Below are 26,585 nucleotides of genomic sequence, written 5' to 3'. Positions count from 1 at the left end.
AATTTGATCCGACCCGACCCGAAATAATAAAAAAATATATTATTTGTATTCAATAAAAACAATGATTTAATTGAAATATATATATATATATATATATATATATATATATAGAAGTATTGTAATTACTCCTAAATATATAAGGTAAAATTATATTTTTTCGGGCTGGGTCGGATATTTTTCACCCTAAACTCGAATCTAACCCAACTCGAACACCACATTTGAAAAAACCTGACCTGACTCGAACCTGATTTTTTTTATAAAAAAAACCTGACCTAATCGGGTCGAGTCGAAACACGTCGAGTTTGAGTCCCATTCTCATCTCTAGTTTGGAGTGTTTTCTTTTATATGATTTGAGAGGAAAGAAATAATAGGATTTTTCGTAATGTATCAAAGGATATTAATAGCTAGATTTAAAATTTATACAAGGAAGGTGAATAGGATTGACTTTGTGAAGCTTTGTACAAAGTGGGGCTCATTGAGTGAGCATTTGAATTTGAGAACCATATTGAAAGAAATTGTTAAGTTAAAGGACTAAATTATAATTTATCCTATTGTTTTATAGTCATAGACATATGGGCCAAGCTGAGGTGAGAATCACGGACTCCTCCTCCCTTTATCAAATCCGCTTAATTAAAAAAAGCTCCAAATTTCTTTCAAACTTCCGCTCATATACCAACATCTCTGTGTCTCTTTCGTTCCTTTATTTTTTTTTCTCCCTCCAGAGAGAAACTGGTCGGTCCAATGCTCTCTTGAACACTAAAAAAGAATCTTCCATTTCCCCAAATCTTTCCTTCCTTTTCCTCTCCAAGAAAGAAAAAAAGAAAATTAAAGTTTGGGTTATGGACGGCGGTGCTTCCTACAACCCACGTACCGTTGAAGAAGTCTTTCGAGATTTCAAGGGTCGTCGAGCTGCCATGATTAAAGCTCTCACTTCTGGTATTATTCCACACCCTTTCTTCTATTTTTTTTTTGAAATTTCTACTCCTTTGTCTTACTCCTTTTTTTGTGTGTTTCATCTCTTAAAGTTTGTTTGTTTACTTTTCTGGGTTTGGCGTTGCTTGCAGACGTGGAGGAGTTTTACAAGCAGTGCGATCCAGGTACTGGGTTTTCCTTGTTGGAGAATTTCTTGTTCCCAGCTTCGTTTGTTGAAATGATTTATCTGGAGAATTGAAGTTTGTTTGTTTTTTTCGATGTATTTTAGTTGTTTTAAATTCAACTGAAGAACCCAAACTTTAGCATAAAATGAAGTGAAATCTGTAGTGCATGCAATGATGTTAACGATTCTAGCTTTTATTGTTGTTTAATTCTTATGCCATGAAGACAAAATCATCAGTTTTTGAACACTCATTTATGCATAGTTTGAACTTTCCTTTCTAAAAATAAGATTGGATTGTTTTGGACTAAGAGGGATCTATTTACAACATTTCTTCAGATGAGTTGGATTTGATTATTTCATCAGTTTGTTGTCATTTATTGTTGTTTTTTTTTATTTTTAAAAGTCGAAAATGGAAAAATTCTTTGTGGAGTGTTTTCTTTATTTGTACTCATTATTAGTTGCTTTTTGGTTTGTTGGATTTGATTTGGATAAAAATGTATGTTCATCGTATGATTGCTTACTGGTTTTTACCTCGTTCGGTTCCAGATACTCAAATGTAAACAAGTTAATTAACATTTTAGATTTTGGTTACAGAGAAGGAGAATCTTTGCCTTTATGGATATCCCAGTGAGCAGTGGGAGGTGAATTTACCAGCTGAAGAGGTGCCTCCGGAGCTTCCGGAGCCTGCGCTGGGTATTAACTTTGCCAGAGACGGGATGCAAGAAAAGGACTGGTTGTCTTTGGTTGCCGTACACAGTGACGCGTGGTTACTTGCTGTGGCTTTCTATTTTGGTGCTAGGTTCGGATTCGATAAAGCTGATAGGTAGTTTCTCCCTGCCCCAAGTGTCGTATCCTGTTTTGGCTTTAAATACCGTCATAGATGTAAACAATCTAAGTTACTCATAGGCATGCAACGGTCCATCCAAATTGATTCAAGTATCTTGCGGTTTGGGTGTTTTGTTAATCATTAGTATTTTGTCATCTTCTTCTTTATCCCTCTCTGTACACAAATCTTCATTTTAAGGTAAATTTTAGTACATTATCTTAACTTGTTTAACTTGGCTAGAATTTGCTATTTGGTTCGGGAAGCCCCGTTAACTAATTTTGTGTAAGCACCTATACATAAGGTTTCCTTGAAAGTTCATTGCAGTTACTAGTTTAAAATCTTTGCAAAAATGCTAAAGCTAGGTGTTCTACATCCAATGTACGACCGGCATGATCCTTAGATATAGGCTTCAGCGTTAAGTGCTTGTAGTGTCCGTGTACATGGTATGTACTAGGCATTGCATGAGTGAGCATGTTCATTTGGGACACTGTGTATCGGATTTGCATTTGGTTGTAACAAGTATGATATACTTTGAGATTCACTTTTTCTGCAATAATACCAGTCGATTTGATGCAGGAAGCGTCTTTTCAATATGATAAATGATCTTCCGACAATATTCGAAGTTGTGACAGGAGTAGCTAAGAAACAGACAAAGGAAAAATTGGCAGTTTCAAATCACAGCAGCAACAAATCTAAATCAAACTCTAAGGTATGGAAAGAAAATTCCTTGCTTAGCTTTTCCGTTAAATGTTAATCTGTTTAAATTTTAGGGTTAAGGTTGTCGAGGTCTGAGCGAAAATATATTGAGTGAACTTTATCATTGGTTGCTGGCACTAGAACTCAATTTAGTTATACCGAATCTAGTCAACGTGATGGATTTTCTTCAATAGTTTAGCAATGTTCATTCGCCACTCGCCGATAGCAGACCCGAAAGGGAGAGATAACCTTACGATTTCGAGGGAAGTGGACCTTATAAACCAGATTTCTTTCCCCGCTTTTTTGTTTGATAATACGCAGCGAGGATCCGAATCTCAACCCAAGTATTCGAAGGCAGCGGTGGCAAAAGATGAGGTTGAAGACGGTATGGAAGAGGAAGACGAGGAGGAGGAGGAGCACGGAGAGACGTTATGTGGGGCCTGTGGAGAGTATTATGCAGCTGATGAATTCTGGATTTGCTGTGACATCTGCGAGAAATGGTTCCATGGGAAGTGCGTTAAGATTACGCCGGCAAGAGCCGAGCACATTAAGCAGTACAAATGCCCGTCGTGCAGCAACAAGAGAGCACGACCTTGACTACGGTTGCGCTCGGTGGTTCGTGTTATGTGAATTCGGATATCGTGGAGTTTCTAACTGTCTAGTAGGTAATGTGGTAGTCAGTTGTCAATGTGTCGCGTTTAATGTAGGAGAGCTATGTTTACGTAGAATGTATGGAGGTCGTGAACTTGCTGTTTAATTTGATTATAAAATTGGCTATTTATAACCCTTTCTTTCTTCAATTGGAAGGGAGACTTGCTTTTATGTTTGAATCTTGGGTAAATTACACGTTTAGTACCTAAATTACTTTTAATATTTTTTAAAATCATACTTAAAGTTTAGTTTTTATTTTATTTTAGTATTATACTGTTAAAAACTTTAGTTTTTATTTTATTTTAGTACTGTTCAAAATTTAACGTTTAGATTTGAAAACATTGAAAATTTAGGTATTAAAATGGACTAAAACCGATAGTTTAGGTTCTAAATGTGTTAAGTTTTTAACGGTAGGTATTAAAATGAAATGAAAATTAAACGACAGGCATAGTTTTGAAAAATAAAAATAAAAGTTGAAAAATAAAAATAAAAATTTAGATATTAAAGCGGATTAAAACTAATAATTTATGTACTAAATGTGTAGTTTACACTTGAATCATTTATCGTGCCATAATTTCACATTTAATTCCTAAACTCTTGCAAAATCGTGTTTGTAAAAACATGTGTTTTCAACATGTGTTATGTGCGTTTTTAGATAAACTCGGAATATTTTTTTATATTTTATATGACGAGTTTAAGGGTAAATAACGTGTTTAGTATTTAAATTATTAATTTTGATTTGTTTTAGTACCTAACTTTTATTTTTTTTAAATTATATTTTAATGTTTAGTTTTTGTTTCATTTTAGTATCTGTTGTTTAGTACCTAAACTATTAGTTTTGGTCCATTTTAGTACCTAAACTTTCAATTTTTTCAAAACTTAACATTAAATTTTGAACAATGTACTAAAATGAAATAAAAACTAAACTTTTGGTATATTTTTTAAAAAAATTGAAAATTTAATGATTAAAACATACCAAAATTAATAATTTAAATATTAAACACATATTTTTACCTTAATTATATCACCGTCTTAAAATCAACAACTAATCATTATCAATATAAACTTATTAATAACATTATAAAAAATAAAACATAACGTTAAATTTTAAACAGATACTAAAATAAAATAAAAGCTAAACTTTAAATGATTTTAAACAAATTAAAAGTTTTAATATTAAAACAAATCAAAATTGATAGATTAAATATTAAACTCATAATATACCCTTTATTCTATATATATATATATATATATATATATATATATATATATATATATATATATATATATATATATATATATATATATATATATAAGTAATAACCATTGATATAATATAAAACTTCTAAATTTTATATTTTTATAAAAGCTAGATAAGTGAATGAACAAGATTAAAATTTTTATAATATGTAAATAGATTTGAATTCTCACGTTGGCGTGTATATATACAGAGTAAGGATGATAATTTCACCCGCATTCGACGGGTTTTGATTCGATTCGACCCGATTGAATCAAATTTTTTTTAAAAAAAATTCATGTTCGAATTGAGTTTTTTAAGGAATGCAATCAGGTCAGATCGAATTCCAGTCGAAGTTGAAAAAACTCCAACCCGAAGATAATAATATAATTTTCTTAAAATTTTTGTTTATTATTTTAATTAAATATTTAATTTATATTGGATCGGATTGAGTTTATACACTAAAAAGTCAGGTTAGATCAGAGTCAATGGAATATATATATTATCGGGTCGAATCGAATGTAGGATATAAAATTTATAGTCGGATCAGATTCTTATGGATGATACATATTTTCAAATCAGAAAATCCCGACCAGTTGCCATCCCTAATATATACATGTATGAGTTCCTCTTCCTGTCTTTTTCCAAGATTGAACTATATTTCGATTGAGGACATGGAAGATACATTATTACATAATGATCCATATGAACGAACAAAAAAAAAAAAGATGAACAAACTGCTAGATGTACTATTTACATTAACAAACCAAAGTAATAAAAGAATTTACAGTTAGTAAAACCAAGTTGGTTAAACCCACCAGCTTTTCTTCTCATGTCGTCAATGGCTCACGGGTCTTAGTCGATAGTCGCTTCAAGAACTCGTAGGTCGTGATCATCGTCGTGGCGGACATGGCCATTGATGCCCATCGTGGTCCCAATCCCCTGTAACAAGCAGCCAATCCTCCTCCTTGCACTAGATTCCGCACCGTTTGTGGCACGCTCAACGGTTTCCTTACCCCATTCTCTTCCCTATCCAGTACCTGTAGCCTGGTCTTGATGGTGTCGAGTGGCATGGTGATCAAGGCCGAAACGCCACTAGCCATGGCTGCACTTAGTCCTTGGACAGCCACCAAGGCCTTCGAATCAGGCCTAAAACCGCTCTCATCTTTCTTACTCACCGAGGAGCAACCGATGCGGCTCCATACGAGCTTCTGTGCAACGGAGTAAGACGCCCACCAGATGGCGTTCGACGGGGCGTACGTCAAGATCGAGATCCCGAATCCCCTGTACAGTCCTTTAGCACCATCTGCATACGAGATTTTCCTAAACGCATCAAGACCATTCCTGTATCTACAAAAACTCACACTGGGGTTCACGTTTTTGACATCATTGTATCCCTGAACCATAAGCCTTTGGCTCACGACATCGATCGGGGTCCAAACCAGTTGAGCGGCCATGGCTGAACTCAAACCAGCAGCTGCATTAGCTATAGCAGTCGCTGAAGTATCTGAAAACCCTAAACTAACAGTTGCAGTGCCAACGCTGCTCTTGGTAACCTCAAGGGCACCCATGTAGAGTGCTCTGGCTGGGATTGTGCCCATCAAAGAGGTACCAAAACCCCTATAGAACCCCCTAAATCCTTCATATCATGATGGAGAAGCACATTTTAAAGCAAGAAACTTGTGTAGATGAAACTTGTTGTCTGGTTTTCAACACCACCACAGGGTAAAGAGCAGCCGATACACCTGAAACAAAGCGGCACCAAGGAAAAAGAACTTGGATTTATCAAGCATATGCCAATCAATATCTCCTGGTATGTGAATCTCTGACCCTGAATCATCCTCAGCTGCACTTAAGCTCATTTTCGCCACCTTTTTTGTGATCTGTTTAGCTAAATTAATCACAAATCAACTCAGCTCAACTACTTCTAGCATTTGGACTAAAGAAATTAGGAACATCAAGCAGAAAATAAAAGGAAAAACAGTGACTTTCTATCTTCTTTTAGCTGTAAAACCAGAAAATCAGAAAGGGTTTTCGTTGGTTCTTCTTCCTCTTCCTCTTGCGCAGCCAAATTTGAGATCGGAAAGGGTCAAGAGAAACAAGTCAAGCATTTAAACTCCATACAAAAACCCCAGATTTTATCTTCTATTCTTACCAGAAAAAGACCATGTCTTTGCAACATCTTCAAGGCTTCATCATTATCATCAATAACCAAGAACAAATCTTGAACGCAAAGAATCTAAGAGAAGGGAAAATAGAAAAGGTAAACGGATAGCGTTAATGAGAAGGATGTGCAAAAGAGAAAGAGGAAAGCTTTAACGGTAGTAGAGGAAAGGAAAACAAACAAGGGCTATGGATTTTAGCAAGGGTTTTTGCGGATCGAGGAACGTGGACACGTGTTGGTGTTCATCTGGGCGGGTACCTTTATTAGCCTACTTTTAGGCTCACTTGGTTCGAGCAGCTCAGCTCAACTCACCGAAATCCATAAACAAAATCACACCTTAATCTAGTCGGTGATTGGTTTGTTGATCATTACCATCTCGGTTACATAAGATTCTTCTTAGTAATTAAAGGGTCTTAATGGTATCCCGTTGAAAAATTTACTCATCAAAATCAAATGAATAATCTAATTCGATTCGAATTAATCAATATAAAATTTAAAAATCAAAAGGAAAATAAAAAAAAAAGGTTCTTAAGGACCATTTTCCATGTGATATAGCTTGATTTTCTTAATAACAATATGATACAAGGAATGGGGTCAAGTTAAATTTTAGTCCGTTTCAATTTGATTTTGAAAATCGATTATCTTTTACTCGTTTTTAATCCGACTTGGATTTAAGAAAGTTTTATTTATCAGGCTCGAAAATGATATGATTTTTAGGTTAAAATCTGTATTTGATCGATTCGATCTAAATATATAAGTTAGGCCTAAAGCTCACTCATTTTCATTATAATCCGAACCTTGTGCCTTTGGAGAAACAACACAGAAATGATGTAGAAAGGGTTTCTTTCGATTATCTTCACACCATTTTATTTTTTTTCATCCTCCAGTTCTAAGGTTTCGCTTTAATTAATTTAGATCGATTTGGGCCGTATACCTGATTTTGGTAAGTGAGTCTTTCGGTGAATTTCTTTTTGCATACATAAAGACTCGAACATTAAATTTTACTTAAACGACATTAAACTAACTTACCACTTAAACCAACCCCGTTAATTTGAGTACAACGATAAAATTTGTCCACTTGCTCAGTTGCTCTTTAAAATATATTAAGATAGAAGTGTCACAAATCAGAATGACCTAATATTTAACCTTGTGAGCGTGGAAATTGCCAACTGGTGTAATATCTTGATTTTTCACATAGATAATCTCGCATGTTTCATGGTCAACTTAAGCTTCTTTAATTTAAGGGTAAATTCCTCATTCAATACCTAAACTATCAGTTTTAAACAAATTTAATCCCTAAACTTTCAATTTTTTAAAAGCATACCCAAGTTTAGTTTTTGTTTTTTTAGTATCCCGCCGTTAAAACCTTTAGGTTTTTGTTTCATTTTATTACTCATTCAAAATTTAACATTAAGTTTTGAAAAAATTAAAAGTTTAGGTATTAAACAAACCAAAACTGATAGTTTAGGTACTAAACACGTTAAGTTTTTAACGACGTGGTACTAAGATAAAACGAAAACTAAACATTATGTATTAAGCGTGTAGTCTCTTAAAATTTTATAAATTTATTCCTCTAATATAAAAAAAAATGTGTCCATCTATACTCTCCAAAGGCGAGAACTTCGATGACGGCACATAGAAACCAGAGCTATTATAGTCGGTACCAACGAGGATGAGTATGATCTTGTTGCTGATTACAGGGTTGCCTTTCCGGCTAAGGTTCTTCATGTGGATTCTAACTATGATGGTTGCTAAGTGTAAAGATATTGAGATTTTTCAAGGATAAACTTTTTTTTTTGTTTTAACCAAGATTTGAGAAGATTAAAAGGTTACCTGACAATTTTGAACCGAATGAAAAAAAGAAGAAAAAAGGAAATATTTAGTGATGTTTTCGATTTGATAAAATATGGGATGGTAACAGAAAGAATAACGAAATGAGACGATAATATAATATAAAGTAAAAGTTCAACCTTTCTTATCCATAATTTTAACCGTAAGATAAACTTGAAATTAAAATATATTAATGTTTTGACCAAATGAAGCCTTCTGGTCATTGAGATCGATGGACGACCAGTCGACCGCTATTTATAAAAAAAATTCGGTTGTCAATTGGGAAAATTAGAATTTTTTTTGGAGAAAGCTTTAAAAAATTAGAGTTTTTTTTGAAGGCTTTGGCAGATCAATATTTCTTAACGACAGCTAACAATGATTATAATGAAAGTGAATTAAAAGTTTAGTGGTTGTAATGCAATTTTTAAAATTTCAAAGACCAAACTTATTGGTGTAATTTACCCTTTCAATAACAATCCATATGTATTTATTGGTTTACTAATATGAATCGAGCAAGACAGAGTAGGAAACGGTACTTTTAATGTAATTTATTTTCTTCATAATGTTATAATCCAAACCCTAATTCCTATTTTTAAAATTGGAGTATTAGAGGTGATTAATTATATGTGTAAGGAAGAAACTACTCGACTGTATGATATTGTTTTATTGAGTCATTCAATTATTAAAAGTTATAAAATGATCTTCTAATTATAGATTATTATTTTGTTAAGTCCCTCGACTATTAAAAGTTACAAAATTGTCACCTGACTATTCATTATGTTTCAAACTAGTCTTTTTCCTTTAAAAAATTGGAGGTTGTTAACCTTAACGTCAACATGATAATTGAGATATGCTCATCATTTGAGATTCTATGATCAAATTTTAATTATCATATCACAATCAACAAGTTAACATTCAGCTCATAATACAGTCACATTTTCAACAGAAAATGACGAGTTTGGAACATAATGAATAGTTAGATGGTCATTTTATAACTTTTAATAGTCGAAGGACTCAACAAAGCAGTTTATAGTTAGGTGACCATTTGTGTACTTTACCCCAAAAGTAATCAAAACTTAGGGTCTGTTTGTTTGGCTGTAATTGGTTTTCTGGAAAATGAATTACTAGAATTTGAATTACTAGAATTTGAATTACTGGAAAATGAATTACTGAAATTTGAATTATGAAAAATGAATTACATTTATGGAAAACGTTTTCTGAAAAATGTTTTCCGTAAAATGAATTATATTTTTCTGAAAAACATATTGAAAAAGTTTTATGATGTTTGGAAGATGTTATTTAAATCTTTTTTCTACTAGTTGATGAGTTTTTTAAAAATTATTTATTACAAATATTAAATACAATAAATAATATTATTTATCATAAAAATATTATTATTTTAAAATATTAAAATAATTTATTTATTATTAAATATTATTTTTATAATTTTATTAATAAAAATATTAATATTGGTATATTTTAGTGAAATAAAAATATTATAAATTATATTAATTAATTATTAAAGTAATAGTGTTATATTATATTTTAAAAATATTAATTAGTATTTTAAATATCTTATTAAACTATTATTAGATTATTATATTAATTAAATATATAAATAATATTATTCATTATTAAATATATAAAAAATTATTATATATTTATTAAAACAAAAATATAATATCTTATATTATTATAATATAATTGATTATTTTATTAAAATATTAAAAATATAATATAATATTATTATAAATATCAATAAATATATTTTAAATATTTTAATAATTAATATTTTGATGAAAATGATATTAAAATATTTTATTAATATTAAATTCATAAAATAAAATTATTTTGAATATTTATTATTTGAAGTGAAAAGTTCGGAAACTGACTTATGGAAATTCAGACCGTAAGTCATTTTCCAGAAAACACAAAGGAAATTCTGTTGACCAGGAAAATGAATTATGTTGACCAACCAGTTTTCCTCCAACCAAACTCTGGAAAACATTTTCTGGAAAATGAATTACGTAAAACAAACACGAGAAAACATTTTCCGAAAAACGAATTACATGAAACAAACACGCGATTTCGGGAAAAACCAATTCAGTAATTGGTTTTACGGCAAACAAACAGACCTTTAGTAATTAACTCAAATTAATGACCTAATAAAAAATATATATTTTATTAAAATCGTCATGCGGACATAACAAATTTCCTCTTCATTTTAACATTTGTTATAGATCCCGAAATAATTTTAAAAATGACCTAATAAACTAAATTTTTTACCCACTCATCTATTGGGTGAATTTTTCCGACCTAAGGTGTAAGCAACTGTTCAAAGTTTACTTGCCAATGAGGGAATGTATCAATTAAATTAATGTACTAAAAATATTAATTATGTTAAACAAAGTCGGGTTCATTGTTAATTGTTCATTTTAATAATTTAATCTCTAAATTTTATTAAATAATTATGTTTATTATCTATATAAAATTTTGAAATTATTCTATATTTTTATTAAATTGATAAAAAAAATGATCCTCTTATTAGTACATTTGATAAAATTTCTCCACATAAATGGAATAATTTATATTTTAATTTATTCAGATTTAATATATATAATCTATGCAAACAACATTCGAAATTTTATCCAACATCAATTGGTTTAGTGGGATGAGATAGGGGTGTAAACGAGTCGAGTCGAGCTCGAGTATTGCTGAGCTCGACTCGACTTGAAAACTCTGAAATAGAGCTCGACTCGACTCGAAAACTCGCGAGCTTAAAATTTTCAAGCTCGACTCGAACTCGAAATCCTGAACTGAAGCTCGTGAGCAGCTCGAGATGAAAAAAAATTCTTAAACTTAACTCGATTAAAGCCTCAAACTCGAACATGAACCTTAAATACATGAAATCTTATTGTATTTTTAAAAAAATCAATACATAAATATTAATATTATTATTAATTTATTTTTTTAAAATAAAATCTTAATATATTATATTTTCGAGCTGCTCACGAGCTTTTCGAGTCGAATATCGAGTAGCTCGTTTCAGCTCGTTAAGAACTCGAGTCGAGCTCGAGCTCGAGTCGAGTCCATTCGATCCGAGTATTTATCGAGCCTTGATCGAGTCGATCTCGAATAGCTCGCGATCTGTCTCGTCTCATTTACAGCTCTAGGATGAGATATTAAATCCCTTAAGTAAGGTCAGATGTTCGTATCTTGACGATTGTGAATGTAGCAATTTGGGTTGAGAGGGTTGTTCTTGCCTCTGCAGTACCCGATCTGGATTAGTCGATCGATAGATATGATACCTGTGGTTATATAAAAAACTACTCGAAATTTAATAGTTGAATTTAAAATATGAATTATAAATAAATCATAAAATGATAATAAAACTCACCTAACTTTATCGTCCTCCCTATGCATGTATGTATTAACATCGAGTAACAACCTAAAAAAAAATTAAATATAAATTCTAATCCATTTAATGAAACTCAACAAATTAAATCAGGGGATATTTTATGATCTTTTTTGTATCCCAATTTTATCTGTTTAATTATTTTAATATTTTATTACGTTCTTTTGATCTTGAATTTTTATTTTTTATTAAATTAATGAGATAAAATATTAGGTAAAATCAACCAAATAATGAGGTGAACAAATTTATCTAAAATAAGGATTATCGGACTTTATTTTCTCAAGTAGTGTGTTCTCTACAATGAATCAGGGAAGACACAGTAACGGAACCACATAGAGACGGAAGGGGAATATGACTCACCCTAACTTTTATGGTTTAATTGTATTTTTAACCCTTAAAATTTTAAAACCATTAAAATTAAGTCATTACGCCTCTAAAAATTTTTTAGTTTAATTATTTTTAAGACATTTTCGATTTTAAAGTTAAATGAAATTTTTTTAGTTTAATTATTTTTTAAGACATTATCGATTTTAAAGTTAAATGAAATTAAGTCTCACCTTTAACTTTTTTGGTTTAATTGCATTCTAGGACATGACAATTTTAGAATTAATGAAATTAAGTCCCAATCCTCTACTTTTTGTGGTTTAGTTATCTTTTAAAACCTTGTTAGTTTTAAAGATAAGCAATTTGACCCTCCCATAATATCATCCTAGTTTCTCCCTTGAGAAGACGCATGGATCATTGGATATCTTCATAAAGACGCATGAAAGATCTGACGTCTTTCTGATCTTTGTGCATGGCTCTGGATGCGAAAATGGTGATGTCGTTTGTTGGTGTCCTTGAGTTGACAAAGGAGCTGGTTGGAGATGATGAGCCGACTAACTTTTCCGAGGATTTGGTGATGTTTGTTGGAGCATAGGACATAGAAACTAATGCGGGCGCCAATGATGAAGCTTGAGAAAACGAGGAAGACAAGCACGAGTGCTAATGTAGAAAGACATGTCTTTGAGACGTCTTCAAAAAAACATCAAATGATTTTAGACGACATCGGATTGATAATGTAACATTCATCATATTTGAAAATTTTACCATTATGTATTTGTTGAATAATTGGGTAAAGAAAACGGAAATAACACAAGAATTTTAAAGAGGTTCAGTAATTTGCTTACGTCCTCGGTGCCTTAACCGGCGCTAGAATTTTTATTCAATATCTCATAGGTTTTGATTACATCTCCTTTTATAATAAATAAACCCTGATACATATTTACAAAAATAAGTGGACTATATATATATATATATATTTATGAGTCAAACCTAACCGTATTCAAATACATTTTATATTCAGATATTAAACTTAAAATATGTGGACCAGAAAAATAATCAAAGAAATACTAACATTAACGACCTATTTAGTTTTTGCCATCAATTAATGATCTACTGGTCTATGGAATTTTCCTCTGGTATTATTGCATGGCCAGGTTTATCTGCATTGCTGGGGAAAAATGGTCCATGATAATATTCTTGCTATAAATAGGAGAGAAAGCAAGCATCAAAACCCACACCAAAGCAACACGTAGCTAATTTCAATGGCAACTAGATTTCTCATCAGCTCTTGGAGCAATCCTTGTGTTCTTGGTGCTGCATCCTTCTGTAGCCAAGTCTGAAATTAGGGTTCTTCAATCCCTTCAAAACGATCTTGAGCATGCCCAGAAAGGAGATGTTGTTAATGGAGTTCATCGAGTGAAGAACTTCCTCAAAGCTTTTGGGTATTATCCTGGTGAGATCAATGTGCTGGATGATCGGTTTGATGAGCTTTGGAGGCTGGTCTCAGTGTGTTTCAAGAGCTTTATCATCTGAATGTGGGTAAGGTCGATTCGAATACGATCAAAGCGATGAGAACTCCTCGTTGTGGTGTTCCTGATGTTAACGTAAGCAAGACTTCTAATGGCGGCCATGATCATGGTGTGTTTCGCTTCGTTGCCAACTATTTCCTTCTTCCCAGGAGTCCGAGGTGAGCAGGTATTCATATCGACTCGTATTAGTTTAAATTTTTAATATTATGTTTGTGTTTAATGAACATGTTTCTGTTTATCTATAAGTTCCTAATATGCTCGTTTAGCTTTTACCTACTTGTTTGTTTATAATTCATGAACATATACGATTGTGTGTATAGAAAATGGTCAAATTACAACATTGGTCCTAAGTTCCTTAAATTTTATAATTTGAATTTTAAAATTCACTATATTTCAATTTTATTCTCTCTCTTCTCCGATATTTAATATAAAAATAAAAGGAAAAGAGAATCAGATAAACGAGTCGATAAACATGTTTGTTCGTGACATAACGAACCGAACATACCTTTGTTCTTGTTCGTTCATTTATTAAGTGAACATAAAATTTTATGTTCATAATTTTATGTTCATACTCGTTTATTTTAATTTAATATACATAGGTTGCAAACAATTTGTGGAACATTAATGTTAACATCAGTAAAACTTCTAATGGAGCAGGTACCCACTCACTACAGTTTCCTGCCTGATTCAGTTCCAGTGGTTAGTTTTCAAGCGCTGAGGCCCATCATTGTTCGAGCGTTCAATACATGGGCAAATGTTTCTCCATTCAGGTTTCGAGGTGGCCCAAGGAACTCGATCTGATCTTCGGATTGGGTTTTACCGACGCGGTCACGGTGACGGCTCACCGTTCGATGGCCCCGGAGGTGTTCTGGCTCATGCGTTTTCGCCACAGGATGGAGGTTTCACTATGATGCGGAAGAGAATTGGAGCAGCAATCCTACAAGATCGCAGGTGGACTTGGAATCGGTGGCCGTGCACGAGATAGGCCACCTCCTCGGCCTCGGTCACAGTCAGGACCGGAATGCGATCATGTTCCCGTCGTTTCAAGTCGGAACTACCAAGCGGAACCTCGGCCAAGACGACATTAATGGCTTACGTGCTTTGTATCGCTACTAGTAGCATGGCCTTGTTCATGTCTACATACATATTAAATAGTGATTAACACAGATGAATAAGAAGTTATGTAAGCGTTAAGCCTTTACTTCCCATGCATTAGAAATAAAATCTATATACATACTACATACATATATATATATATATACTTCATATTCTTTATTTAAGAACCAGTAGCCCCCGGACTCAAGCCTCAATAACAAACATATGACATGAAGAGAGAAAGGATTACCCGAAATCGAATCTGGTTACGAGATGGAATGATTCTATACAAGAAAGCTTGATGATGAAGTTGATGTTGAATCAGTTGGTTTAAAGCTTGGAAAGTTGAATGAGTTTTACAGTGACAATGGAAGTTTCATGTGAAGTTCCGGGGACAGGATGGTCAGGTCAAACGTGTCTTTTATTGGGTAAAATTAGTGGTGGACTGACACCTTCATGATGAAGGTGGATTGTCTTCATTTAAACTTCATTAGCTGCTTTAATATAGTCACGATGAAGCATGTTACAGTCCTCCGAGAGACGGACTTATCGGTGGCGAACACGTATTGGAACTCGTAAAAACGTTCCGAAACGACGTATAGTCATGCTCGAGAGCATGTAGCATACTATCAATATGTATGTATGTATTTAGTATGTATGACCATCTTAAAGAATGTTTTGGTCAGCTTATTGTTCATAGTTGGGGTCTTGATCACTTTTGACTTGTCTTCATTGTTGTGAAAGGGTTGGTCTAAGCACGAGACTGAACAAATCAAAAAGCTAAATTCACACCGAAAAAGAAAATTACAAGTCATCGTTTTCCTTTTAGCTTCTTAATAGTCAGCAGCTAGATGGGACCCAAATATCTAATCACTTAGGCAAGTTATTTCAACATCAACCATTGAAGCTTCCTGTAAATGTCATAGGAAGGTCATGGCGAAGCCACCTTGCAGAGATACTCAAGCAGAATATAGTATATATGTATAGCTCCATAATGCTACCATTAGACAGCAGTCTTTTAGCTTTAAATGTCTATCAACGACAATTTTAAGCAGCCGGACTCGCCGGAAAGTGCCGATCAGTCCAATTTTGAGTTCCCCTACGAGTGGACTTTCGACGGTTGGCTCGAGGATTATCCTGAAGCCATCATCTCAGGGCCAATTCAGTTTCCTTTTAATGACTCTGCTGGCGCTAGCAGTCTCCTTCGAGTACCTGGCAATGAAGTTAATGAACCGTGAGGGAGAGGAGGGAAGTCAGAGAAAGATATGCATTCAAGACCAAGTCCGAGGTCGAGATACTGGAGGATGGATACCGGTGGAGGAAATACGGGAAGAAAATGGTGAAGAACAGCCCGAATCCGAGGTATTTTAGCCAATGCTTGAATGGTTTGAATCATCCTTTAAACTCTCGGTTGTATCCATTCTTATTGTTTGATTGATAGGAACTACTATAGATGCTCTGTCGAAGGATGCCCCGTGAAGAAAAGAGTCGAAAGAGATAAAGACGATCCGAGTTACGTAATCACAACTTACGAGGGGATTCATAATCACCAAAGTGCTTCTTGAATCAGTCGACAATTCACCATTACGATCTCAGAGCCAACTCCTGCAGAAGGCCAACATCAATCTGCAACGATCGCATCGTCTGCATAGAATATCGAAAAGTCTCCGCGCATTTCTATCCTTGTAGGTATCTGTAAGAAAATCTAGGACCAGACTACAAGAGCCCTGAGTTTCAATTCGTAATCGAGAATCGGCAGAGTTGTTCGGATCTGTTCTTTGAACACTTGATGTATCTAATAATAATCCGAAATCGTCAATAAAATTATAGACTTCTTGGTGAGCCAAGTGATTGCAGCACCAAGAGAATAAAAGGCACAGAAGAAGGCAGAAAACTTTAGCTATATGCTTCATTTATCAAACGGAGATGAACTGATAACATTTTAATGAAAATTCAACTGTGAATTGATTCTCGTTGGACTATACAATTTTTGACAACTTTAGTTGCAGAAAAGTAGGCTGATACAAGCATACATAGTAAACGGTCAAAATCCGCAATCTACAACAAAATTCGACATAATGTGGACCCGAACCCCCTCCGATCGTTTCAAGCCTGCGCTTGTTCCATCGACATTCGAGGATAGACTCCACAGCACGTTCCCAGAATGCGTTTTTCTCATCACTGATGGGTAGAATTTTACAATTGCCTTTGACTTTGAAAATGTTTTCTTTTTGGAATCAGCTGTGCCACTAGCAAGCATCCAGCGTGTCCCGGACTGCTGCTGTGCTTTGCTACCCCAAAGATGCTGCTTATCAGGCTCAGTATTTAACCCTGCAAGATCAACTTCGGTGATGAAAAATGGAGTACCTTCTTTTTCCTCTGCAGCTTCGGATTCAGGGTTATTCTCGATCTTTTCTGGCTCTAGAGCGACATGAGCTCGCTCTACTTGAATTAAAGCCATCATTGAAGTGCCAACCGGTTCGTTGTTTCGAAAGGGATCTCTAAGAAACACCGTGACGGGTAGTGTCAAGTTATTCCCCAACAACCCGTTTTAATCAATTTTAATCCGTTTTAATAGTTAAACTCTTATTTTTTTAAAAATCATACCTAAATTTTAATTTAATTTTAGTACTCCCATTCAAAATTTAACATTAAGTTTGATAAAAGTTAAAAATCTAGGTATTAAACGGACCAAAACTGATAGTTTAAATACTCAACACCTTAAGTTTTTAATGGCATAATACTAAAATGAAACAAAATTAAACTTTAGGTATATTTTTGAAAAAAATAAAAGTTTAAGTACTAAAACGGATTAAAACTGATAATTTAGGTACTCAATGTATAGTTTACCCAAAAAAATATATGATTCATATAATGAATATATAAAACTAAGAGAAAAATGAAAATATTTAATAAATGCAATCAACTTTCTAACACATAAATCAGGGCACTTCATCTTGCAGCCGAGAAAATGTTTGACAATACTGTGCATGGTTTCTGTTAAAGTTGCAACTATGGTGACCCATGAATCGGCACACCAATGTTCCGGTAATCTTACGACCATGAACGGTCGTCGGGTTATCACCTGAATTCGCTAACTTTGTATAAGCACCATGGACTGAAAACGATACAAAACAATGAATACAACGTCCCATAGTGTCAAACTCGAAAAGCATGGCTATCCACCTAATCGCCCATTTCCTACGACACGGCTAATGACTTACGATACCCTGAACTCGAAACAATGGAGCTGTACCAGAAATACAATGGTGCGTGTTGCATGTTCTATAATGTACGTACAAGGGGGGAAAAGTTGGGAGAAACTAAATCATGGCTTACTCTTGAATTTCCTTTGAGCTTTAAGGTCCACCACGAGTACCGTGATGTTGTCCTTGCTTCCTTTTTGGAGGGCTCGGTTCGATAGGTATTCGGCTGCAGTTTGAGCCGCAGGATCGATGGTTTCGCCCCTTTCTGAAGTCGGGGTTGCAACCGTTTCTTGTGCCATTGAAGTATTCGTCTACGAGCCAGGTCGCATGCTTCTTTGTTTGTCATAACATCCCATAGACCGTCACTGGCCAGAATGAGACATTCGTCTTCTTTCACTCTAGGAACAAACGTTACTTCTGGTTCTGGAATGATCCATGGCTTCAAATATCTATCACCTGTAACACCAAGAACCGAAGGACGGTGATTCTTTTTTTTAATTATTCCGTCATTCGAATCGTTTACTATGTATACACCAAGTGCACTTATGCCCCTAGAACACCTGCAATATCATGACTTTTTCCCGACACGGAAAAAGGACAATACAAAGCAATGCATGGATGTTTATAATCTATTGCTCTCTTTAACATTCACCGATCGTCGTTCAATCGAGGGATATAGAATAGCTGCATATTTTGAACACTTACTGCATATAGAAGTAATGAAAAAAGTTTGATGCGAATCATTCGTAAAAAGTTCAGAAGACATACCAATGGACCTTGACATTGCAAGAACACCAAAAACCCGATGTCCATTCCATTGAATAACCTTGCCTCCAGCTGCTTCAATCCTTTCATATTCGTCTTCTCGATTTGGCTCCGAAACACGAACAGAATAAAAACAGAAGGGTATAAGTTCCCAGCAGTTGATGAACAAATACAACAATACACGAGGGTGAAATTCAGTCTCTTACTTTATGATCGACGGACAAAGCCATGGGCTCTTTCCCACGACATAGAACTGCCCTAGAATCTCCGCAGTTTGCTACAACGATATGAGAAGAACAAATGAGGGAAACAACAGCAGTAGAACCAACTGTTTCTGGGCAACAGGTTCATGACCATCTCGTCCTTCGACGCATCGACTTTAACGAAACAATTAGTGAATGCCTTTCTCCATAGCTCTTGGCAACTATCTGTTACATTTCCATTACCCCAAACATTCTTTAGCAAACTCTATTTGCTCGGACAAAGCACAGTGAAGATGGTCTCGACAGTAGTTTGCAACCTGTATAACAATAAACAACAATAAAGACATTCACTTCCTTAGCATCCATTTTAATGGAAGAAAGCTTAACAGGAAAGGTAGTAAAGGAAATCGTAAAACCGACCTGTGAACCTCCATGACCGTCATAGACGCCAAAGAAATGAGCAGTCTGATGAGCAAAGCCCTTGCTCATGCCATCGAGTACCCTACTACCAATTAGCATTTCAATTGGAACCTTTACGAACCGAGGCACAGTAGCCACTGCATCTTCCATCTCGGGTCTCCTTCCACAAATAGAAGTAAATCCCCAAAGAGGTACATATTCCACCTCGTACCGCTGCGTGGAACCGGAACTGCCATAATAGTTCCTTTTGGAGAGCCAACTGAAGAACCCCTTCAGATGGTTTCTCTTCAGACCCATCTGCAATCTCTTCCTCGAGGCTTACCGCCACAGCAATGGGATCACTTGCAACATCTGTATCAACATTCGACTCCACAAACTTAGTGGCTTTTGCAATAATATCCAAACCGCAAATGTTTTCTCGATGCCTACACAGGAAGCGGCATCGAAACCCAGGAAATCCTCTCACAAAAGCTACTAGTCTCACTTGCCACAGAATATGAACACGAGCTATCAAGGTCGCAAACACGATCGCCTTCCAATGACAAGAATCATCTTCCTCACTTTCTTGGGCTATAATATCATTACTAGCAATGCAAACATCTTTACTACCAGACACCATTACCACTTCTGATAGTGGCAACTCCATGCTACTTACTTCAGTCTCGGTAACATCGCAATGGCAACCGACATCTTCATCATTAGGATTTGCCATAAAAGCTTAAGTCTTGTGAATTGGGATGTCCATAGAAGTATCAAAGCTTGAGTTTTCACAGAGTGAATTACCTAATCTAAATGGCAACTCCTCCATCAAAATTCCCTTCAACTCCTTCAAATATCACACTACTAATCAGTATTTAGCTAAACTAATGACAATGTCTTAATCAACTCAAAATTGTCCAAAGAGGATTCAAGTTCAGGTTTAGTGAAAGAGAAATGGGTTATAGTCATATCTGGTCAACTACAACTGGATCTAAACTTCCACTTGTGGAAATTACTACCCAAAAACAGTCATTTTACACCTTTGATTATGCTGGACTCTTCTTCATTTACATCCATGAACTAAAGTAAATACATCAAGAAACAGAGAAACAACATAAACACACCACACAACCAAAACTAGATCAAATTCAAAGCCAGCCCTTTATCCCAAAACACAAAAGGAAAATACTTGGAGAGAAAGGAGTGGAGAAAAAAAGGGTTCATGAGAAAGAACTCAAAGAAAAGTGATGACCCAAGAATCACAAGAAAGCCTAAAAAAAAGGAGATAATCCTTCTTCACAAAGAGTTCCCGGGATCTGAGGCAACCCTTCTCAGCCTCTTGTATTTTTTTGGCTCAAATAATCGGGTAAAATCATAATCAAGAAGTGAAAAAAAAAGGGAAGAAATGTATTTTAATAACAAAGTAATGACTACTACCTAGCTTTGCCAACTGCAGTAGAGTTCTTCTTTGCCAATCACTTTATGGTTGTTTTCAAGCAAGAAAGAAGCATTTTTAACATCCTTAGACGAGACAGGAAAAGATAGAAATAAAAGGTGTGGACTTTGCTTTGCTTAACATTAATATCATTAAATGTAACTTAAGAAAAGGGCTCAAAATGATCAAACAATTAAGGGTTTAAAATATTTTTAAGATTTGATTTGTTCACATTCTTTATATTTTATCCGCAATACAATAATGGATAACATGAGGATATTTTGAGACCAGAAAAATTAAAGAATAAGAAAAATCATAGGAAAAAGACAAGGAGAGGGAGTGTGTCTAATGTGTGTAAAGAAAGGGTACAAGGAGGAAAGTCTTGCCATATGTCAAATCTTCTCCACCTATCTCTTTTTTTAATGATTTGATGATAAAAATAATTATTTTATTTATCAGTATATTTAATAATATAAATTTTTTTTATCAATCCATATAAAAGCATGGATTTTTTTTATTTTTTTATAATATTTTTTATCATCCCATGCCTAATGCTAAAAAGGGTCTTTGTGTAAATTACATATTGTTTGCTTTAACGTGAAGAATGGAAGAAATTCCAAAAATTTCAACTCCTTCCATTACATGCATGATAGATTTTTGAAAAAAAAAATATTAATATTTAATTTATTGATCGAGTAATTTAAACTAAATATTATTAAAATTTAACCTCATAGCTAATTCCTAGTTTATGGTGATATAAGTTTTACTCACAACACTATGGCTATGGAGTTTCTCAAAGAACTGTGCTACCAATTGAAAATTTAGAGCAGAAACTGCCACTAGTGAAGGCAAATTTTAACACAAGCCAACCTGGGCAGCCAGTGCATCCACAAACTCTCATCTAAACTTCCCACACAGCCCTTTCGGCCGGGAAAAAAAGGAAACAAGAGTTTCCCTTGTCCCACCAGTCGACTGGGAAACTGGTTTTCGAGACCTTTTTTAATATACATGGTGATTCCAGTAATCGGATGCAGCCACTCCACAAGAACTGCAGGTCTTGGAAGGTTACTTTATGGCAACATGGGATCACCTGCAGCAAGCATCTGCATACCGTCTCCTCGGCTGACCACTTAGTAGGATAACCTACCCCCAAATCACCTGCAGGCCGTCCACTACTGTATATAGCATCGACGGATGGCTGCTCCGTTGATGGATTGTTGAAGTCTGCACACAGTTTAGAAATGTGGTGTCAAATTTCCTCTTTTTAAGGGGAGCAGAAATACCTTGACAACTATGAGACGAATTGCATACCAACGAAATGGTGTAGCCCTTTGACGGCATCGAAGTTCTTGTATGTATAGCCAACAACACTCAAATCTTTGGGAGTTAAAAACATCTGGCATAAAGGAATAAAGTTCCATGATTGCACATTTATACATTTTCTGATCAGAATAGAACACAAACTTCATATTCTTTATGTTACCGGAGTTTGACCCTTGGTCTCTAGAACCAAGAGTTGAGTCACTCTATCAACAGACCGTATGTTTGTTGGTGAATAGAACACAAACTCGTCGCATGCTAAAGAAACGTGCAAAACAAAATAAGTTCACAGATAGCATCATTTGTTACAGACCTTCCGTGAGGATCCCGAGCCAGTTCTTGCTGATGCTGGAGGATCCAACTGCTGATAATTCAACAAATAGTCAAATTATAGAAGCTAAAAGTACTATGAAGAAAGAGATTAGTATTTAGAATAAGCAAAAATGAAGGTAATACAAAAAGGGGAGTTTGAGTTATATATACTTCATCACACTTCATAAAATTTTGAGTATCTAACTCCCCATTCACTTCGGGTTTAAATGCAGCCTCCATCTCATAGAGCGTATCCCACTCGATGTCTTTGAACCAAGGATGAGCCTGATAAAATCATATTTCGTCAACCATAAGGAAGCAGAAATAGTCGGTACGAAATAACGTTTCAATGTATCATAATTACTTTTATTGATTTGCCCCTCCAGTACCCAACCTGTGCTCAACATCACAAAGCAATCGACATATAAGATCCTTTGCCTCGTGACTTATCTTCGAATTCAGGAAATCTTAGGTGATTCCTCCAATGCACAATCTGACAGTGATTGGTGACCAAAATATCAGGAAAATGAATAAGACCTTCTCTCACTTTTGAAGTTGTAGCAAGAAATAATAGACGTTGTGCAGCTAGAAAAGTAGAACAGGTATGCATAATGCATGAAGGTGAAGCAAAAAAAGAATAAGTAGTATACTTTAAAATAAAATAAAAACTTTTTTTTAAGAAGTTATTGAAGTTAGGTTCAGCACTTCAGTTGACTAGAAAGTTCACTGATTTCCACCAAAAACAATTAACTAATCTATCATTCAAAGTCCTATCTTTACTTTTTAGACTTTCTCAGCAACAAACAAAGATCACAGACACCGCAAAAAAATAAATACTATCTAAAGAAGAAGCAAAAACGATACCTTTCTTTGCGTTCTTGAATATTCTTCATCTGAGCTCTATATGATTCTCGATGAACTGTTTCGCCGCCGCAACATTCTCCAGCGTCAAGCTTGATCCAAACACCTCCTCTCCAGCATCCCCTTCTTCATCTATGCCCTCCATTCCCCCCCCTCCTCTCTCTCTCTCTCTCTCTCTATATATATATATATATTCTAAGAGCTCTCAGTTGAAAGGAAAAATTGAAAACTTTTATCATTTACTGTGCAGCCAACAAAGGGAGACGATGGGATAGAGAAACAGATCTCCTTTTCAGTGATCTTCCTCTTATCCTCCTCTACTTCCGATATCACGCAACTTCCAATATTATACCCAATCAAAGTCATCCACGTGGCTGTCTTTTGATGCTCTTTGTAGGTGTGTTCAGGGTGGTAATACTGAGACTGGGAGCAGGGGAGTTTGGGTTTTCTTTTAGTATTGTATTGGTAATTTACACTTTTAATATCTAAATATTATTGTTTAGTATGTTTTAATATTTTTTTAAAAAAATATACCTAAAGTTTTATTTTTATTTCATTTAGTATTTTCAAATTTAACGTTAAATTTTTAAAAAAAAATTAAATATTAAAACAGATTAAAACTTATAATTTAAATATTAATACTATAAATTTTTAATAATGAATACTTTATAACCTAAAATTTCATTTAAAAAAGTACCAAATCTACAGTTTTATACATCACATCAAAGAAAAATTTATAATTAACCCTTTTTAATATGATAAAGTATATTAGGAGTCATTAGATTATGTTCAAATAATTTTTGGTCATTAAACTCTTAAAAGTTATATATAACCATTAAATATATTAAACTTTTATCATTATTATAATATCGACATGGTCATTATATTATAGGGTAAGAACGCAAATGGTCTCTCGACTATAGAGTAGAGTTTTATTAAATCTCTCGACTATTAAAGTTGTAATAATGGTCATTTGATTTATAGAGTGTTGCTTTGTTGAGTCCCTTGAATATTAAAAGTTACAAAATGTCATCTGATTATTCATTATGTTCTAAACTCGTCATTTTTCGTTAAAAAAACAATATTCCGAGCTAAACGTTAATAATGAGATACTTTATAACCCTAAAATTCATTTAAAAAAGTACCAAACTCTACAGTTTTATACATCACATCAAAGAAAATTTATAATTAACTTTTAATATGATAAAGTATATTAGGAGTCATTAGATGTTCAAATAATATTTTTGGTCATTAAACTCTTAAAAATTATATTAACCATTAAATATATTAAACTTTTATCATTATAATATCGACATGGTCATTATATTATGGTAAGAACGCAATGTCTCTCGACTATAGAGTAGAGTTTTATTAAACCTCTCGACTATTAAAGTTGTAATAAAATGGTCATTTGATTATACAGTGTTGCTTTGTTGAGTCCCTCGAATATTAAAAGTTACAAAATGGTCATCTGATTATTCATTATGTTCTAAACTCGTTATTTTTCGTTAAAAAAATAATATTCCGAGCTAAACGTTAACTTGTTAACCGTGATATGATAAAATTTGATCCTAAAATCTTAAACATCTATTATGTTTTTGTCATCGTGTTAACGTCTAGCTTAAATAACCACTAATTTTTTAACGAGAAAGACAAGTCTGGAATATAATGAATAATCGAGTGACCATTTTGTAATTTTTAATAATCGGATACTTAACAAAATGACACTCTATAATTAAAGTATCATTTTATAATTTTTAATAATCGAATAAATTAAGAAAACAAAATTGTATAGTCGGATACCATTTACTCACCTAATAATTAAACCTTTATAATAAACATTATCCAAATACTAATAGCATGCATGGTGTAAAAGATTATGAGCAATGGCATCTCTAGCTTCCATGGAGCTCACCGATCTCAAATCATTTTCACCCGCCATTTCTTCTTCATCATCATCATCATCGTCATCAACTAGCTCTCCCCATTGATCAAACTCAAACCCATCTCCTCTGATTTCACAAATATTATGCAAAACACAACAAGCTCCGACAACAACACTCAAATCCTGCAACTCGAAATCAGTATTGTTTTTCTGCAAACAACACCATCTCCCTTTCAATCTCATGAACGCGTCTTTAGCAACTCTCTGGATCGTTTCGATCTTCTCGTTAAACACATGTTGTGTCCACGTCAATCGTCGTCGATCGTAAGGAACCAAGACCCAGTCCATTAATGGATACCCTTTGCTCCCCACGACCCAAACTCCGTTGAAAAACCCGCCGTTGCTTTTTGATAAAGGGATGATTTTTGCAGCACTTGATCGTCGTTCATTGATCCCGGCCAGCCTATGGAAACGTCGGTGAAAATCCCGTTATGGTCGACACGCCTTGTACTGTCACGGTGTATGATGTCATCGACGCCGCCGGTGGTGGTGGAGGTGCCGGGATATGGGTTGTGGACATTGATCCGACGACGTTTGGTATCCACGAGATGGCTTCGAACTCTTGTTTGTTTCTCGTAACGATCCTTGTCCGGCCATCGTAGATACTTGGGCATCAAGACGGTGCGTATCGCCGAACAGACGAGGACAGATTCACGGCACGTCGGGATGGGTAAACCGAACCGTTTCGACTCGACTCGAAACGGTTCTCCCGTCGCCAAACGCCATATGCAAACCGCCACTCTTTGCCTGAACGCGACGGCGTCGTTGTCGTTTTCGTAGTTGAGTTCGGAGCAAATGAGGTCGAACGTCGACTTGCGCATCCTAAAAGCCTTCTTGAATTCATCTTCGGGTAATCGGGTCCGTCACACTCATCCCACCACAATCTCTGACCCGTCGTGGAGCTGGAATCTCCGCCTTACACGATCGTCTGCCTGAAACTCCGTCGTGGTTCGAGCTTTTCTCTTTTGTGTTGAATCAAAATGGGGTTTTCATCGTTAGAACAACAACCATCTTCTTCAACGGAAATCCTCGGTTTCGTCGCCGATCATGAAGAACGCCGCTATCATTCATTTTTTCCGCCAAAAAAGAGCTAAACCAAGGAGAAAGAGAAAGAAGTGGGTGTTTCAGCTGCAGCGATGAGTGGTGCATTTAAGGAAGAAGAGTGATTAAACCGCCGAAATCAGATGGGAATTATTGGGTTATCGATTGTTGTAATCGGGAGCTTAAAAAGTGGTTCAAAGGTGTGAACGCAGAGAGATCGAAGTCGAACACTTGA

General features: G+C 34.7%; 2 protein-coding genes and 5 pseudogenes across 4 annotated transcripts; 3 read left to right on the top strand and 4 right to left on the bottom strand.

The window, feature by feature from the left end:
* Positions 1 to 684: 684 nt before the first annotated feature.
* LOC120201007 (PHD finger protein ALFIN-LIKE 4-like) lies at positions 685 to 3,429 on the top strand. Of its 2 annotated transcripts, none has more exons than XM_039201705.1 (5): positions 685 to 936; positions 1,026 to 1,097; positions 1,691 to 1,919; positions 2,499 to 2,631; positions 2,940 to 3,429. In XM_039201705.1, the coding sequence occupies exons 1-5, from the start codon at positions 840 to 842 to the stop codon at positions 3,213 to 3,215; spliced, it is 807 nt and encodes a 268-aa protein (XP_039057636.1). In that variant the 5' UTR covers positions 685 to 839; the 3' UTR covers positions 3,216 to 3,429. The 2 variants fall into 2 exon arrangements, with proteins under 2 accessions (XP_039057636.1, XP_039057640.1); XM_039201709.1 differs by having other exon boundaries at positions 687 to 936; positions 1,065 to 1,097; positions 2,940 to 3,426.
* Positions 3,430 to 5,233: 1,804 nt separating this feature from the next.
* On the bottom strand, positions 5,234 to 6,847 carry LOC120200988 (annotated as a pseudogene).
* A 5,882-nt stretch (positions 6,848 to 12,729) lies between these two features.
* Positions 12,730 to 15,013, top strand: LOC120181600 (annotated as a pseudogene).
* Positions 15,014 to 15,882: 869 nt separating this feature from the next.
* On the top strand, positions 15,883 to 16,607 carry LOC120192705 (annotated as a pseudogene).
* Positions 16,608 to 17,303: 696 nt separating this feature from the next.
* Positions 17,304 to 20,309, bottom strand: LOC120200963 (annotated as a pseudogene).
* Positions 20,310 to 21,631: 1,322 nt separating this feature from the next.
* LOC120200970 lies at positions 21,632 to 22,977 on the bottom strand. Of its 2 annotated transcripts, none has more exons than XM_039201677.1 (5): positions 22,868 to 22,977; positions 22,675 to 22,788; positions 22,505 to 22,555; positions 22,183 to 22,267; positions 21,632 to 22,095 (listed from the first exon to the last, which is right to left on the bottom strand). In XM_039201677.1, the coding sequence occupies exons 2-5, from the start codon at positions 22,741 to 22,743 to the stop codon at positions 21,773 to 21,775; spliced, it is 528 nt and encodes a 175-aa protein (XP_039057608.1). In that variant the 5' UTR covers positions 22,744 to 22,788; positions 22,868 to 22,977; the 3' UTR covers positions 21,632 to 21,772. The 2 variants fall into 2 exon arrangements, with proteins under 2 accessions (XP_039057608.1, XP_039057614.1); XM_039201683.1 differs by having other exon boundaries at positions 22,505 to 22,552.
* A 2,182-nt stretch (positions 22,978 to 25,159) lies between these two features.
* LOC120181503 lies at positions 25,160 to 26,380 on the bottom strand (annotated as a pseudogene).
* Positions 26,381 to 26,585: the final 205 nt, after the last annotated feature.

This window comes from Hibiscus syriacus, unplaced genomic scaffold (assembly GCF_006381635.1).
Source record: "Hibiscus syriacus cultivar Baekdansim isolate YM2019G1 unplaced genomic scaffold, ASM638163v2 tig00000340_pilon, whole genome shotgun sequence".
In the NCBI taxonomy this organism is placed as follows: domain Eukaryota; kingdom Viridiplantae; phylum Streptophyta; class Magnoliopsida; order Malvales; family Malvaceae; genus Hibiscus; species Hibiscus syriacus.
The sequence above is the reverse complement of the archived record's forward strand: the minus strand, read 5'-3'. Positions and strand labels throughout refer to the sequence as shown.

Coding starts and splice junctions, on each gene's coding strand:
- LOC120201007 (XM_039201705.1), top strand. CDS start 840: ATGGACGGCGGTGCTTCCTACAACCCACGTACCGTTGAAGAAGTCTTT. Junction 937..1,025: donor GATTAAAGCTCTCACTTCTG/GTATTATTCCAC, acceptor CATCTCTTAAAG/TTTGTTTGTTTACTTTTCTG. Junction 2,632..2,939: donor AATCTAAATCAAACTCTAAG/GTATGGAAAGAA, acceptor GATAATACGCAG/CGAGGATCCGAATCTCAACC.
- LOC120200970 (XM_039201677.1), bottom strand. CDS start 22,743: ATGGAGGCTGCATTTAAACCCGAAGTGAATGGGGAGTTAGATACTCAA. Junction 22,556..22,674: donor ATTTTATGAAGTGTGATGAA/GTATATATAACT, acceptor TTGAATTATCAG/CAGTTGGATCCTCCAGCATC. Junction 22,268..22,504: donor GCTCGGGATCCTCACGGAAG/GTCTGTAACAAA, acceptor CCTTTATGCCAG/ATGTTTTTAACTCCCAAAGA.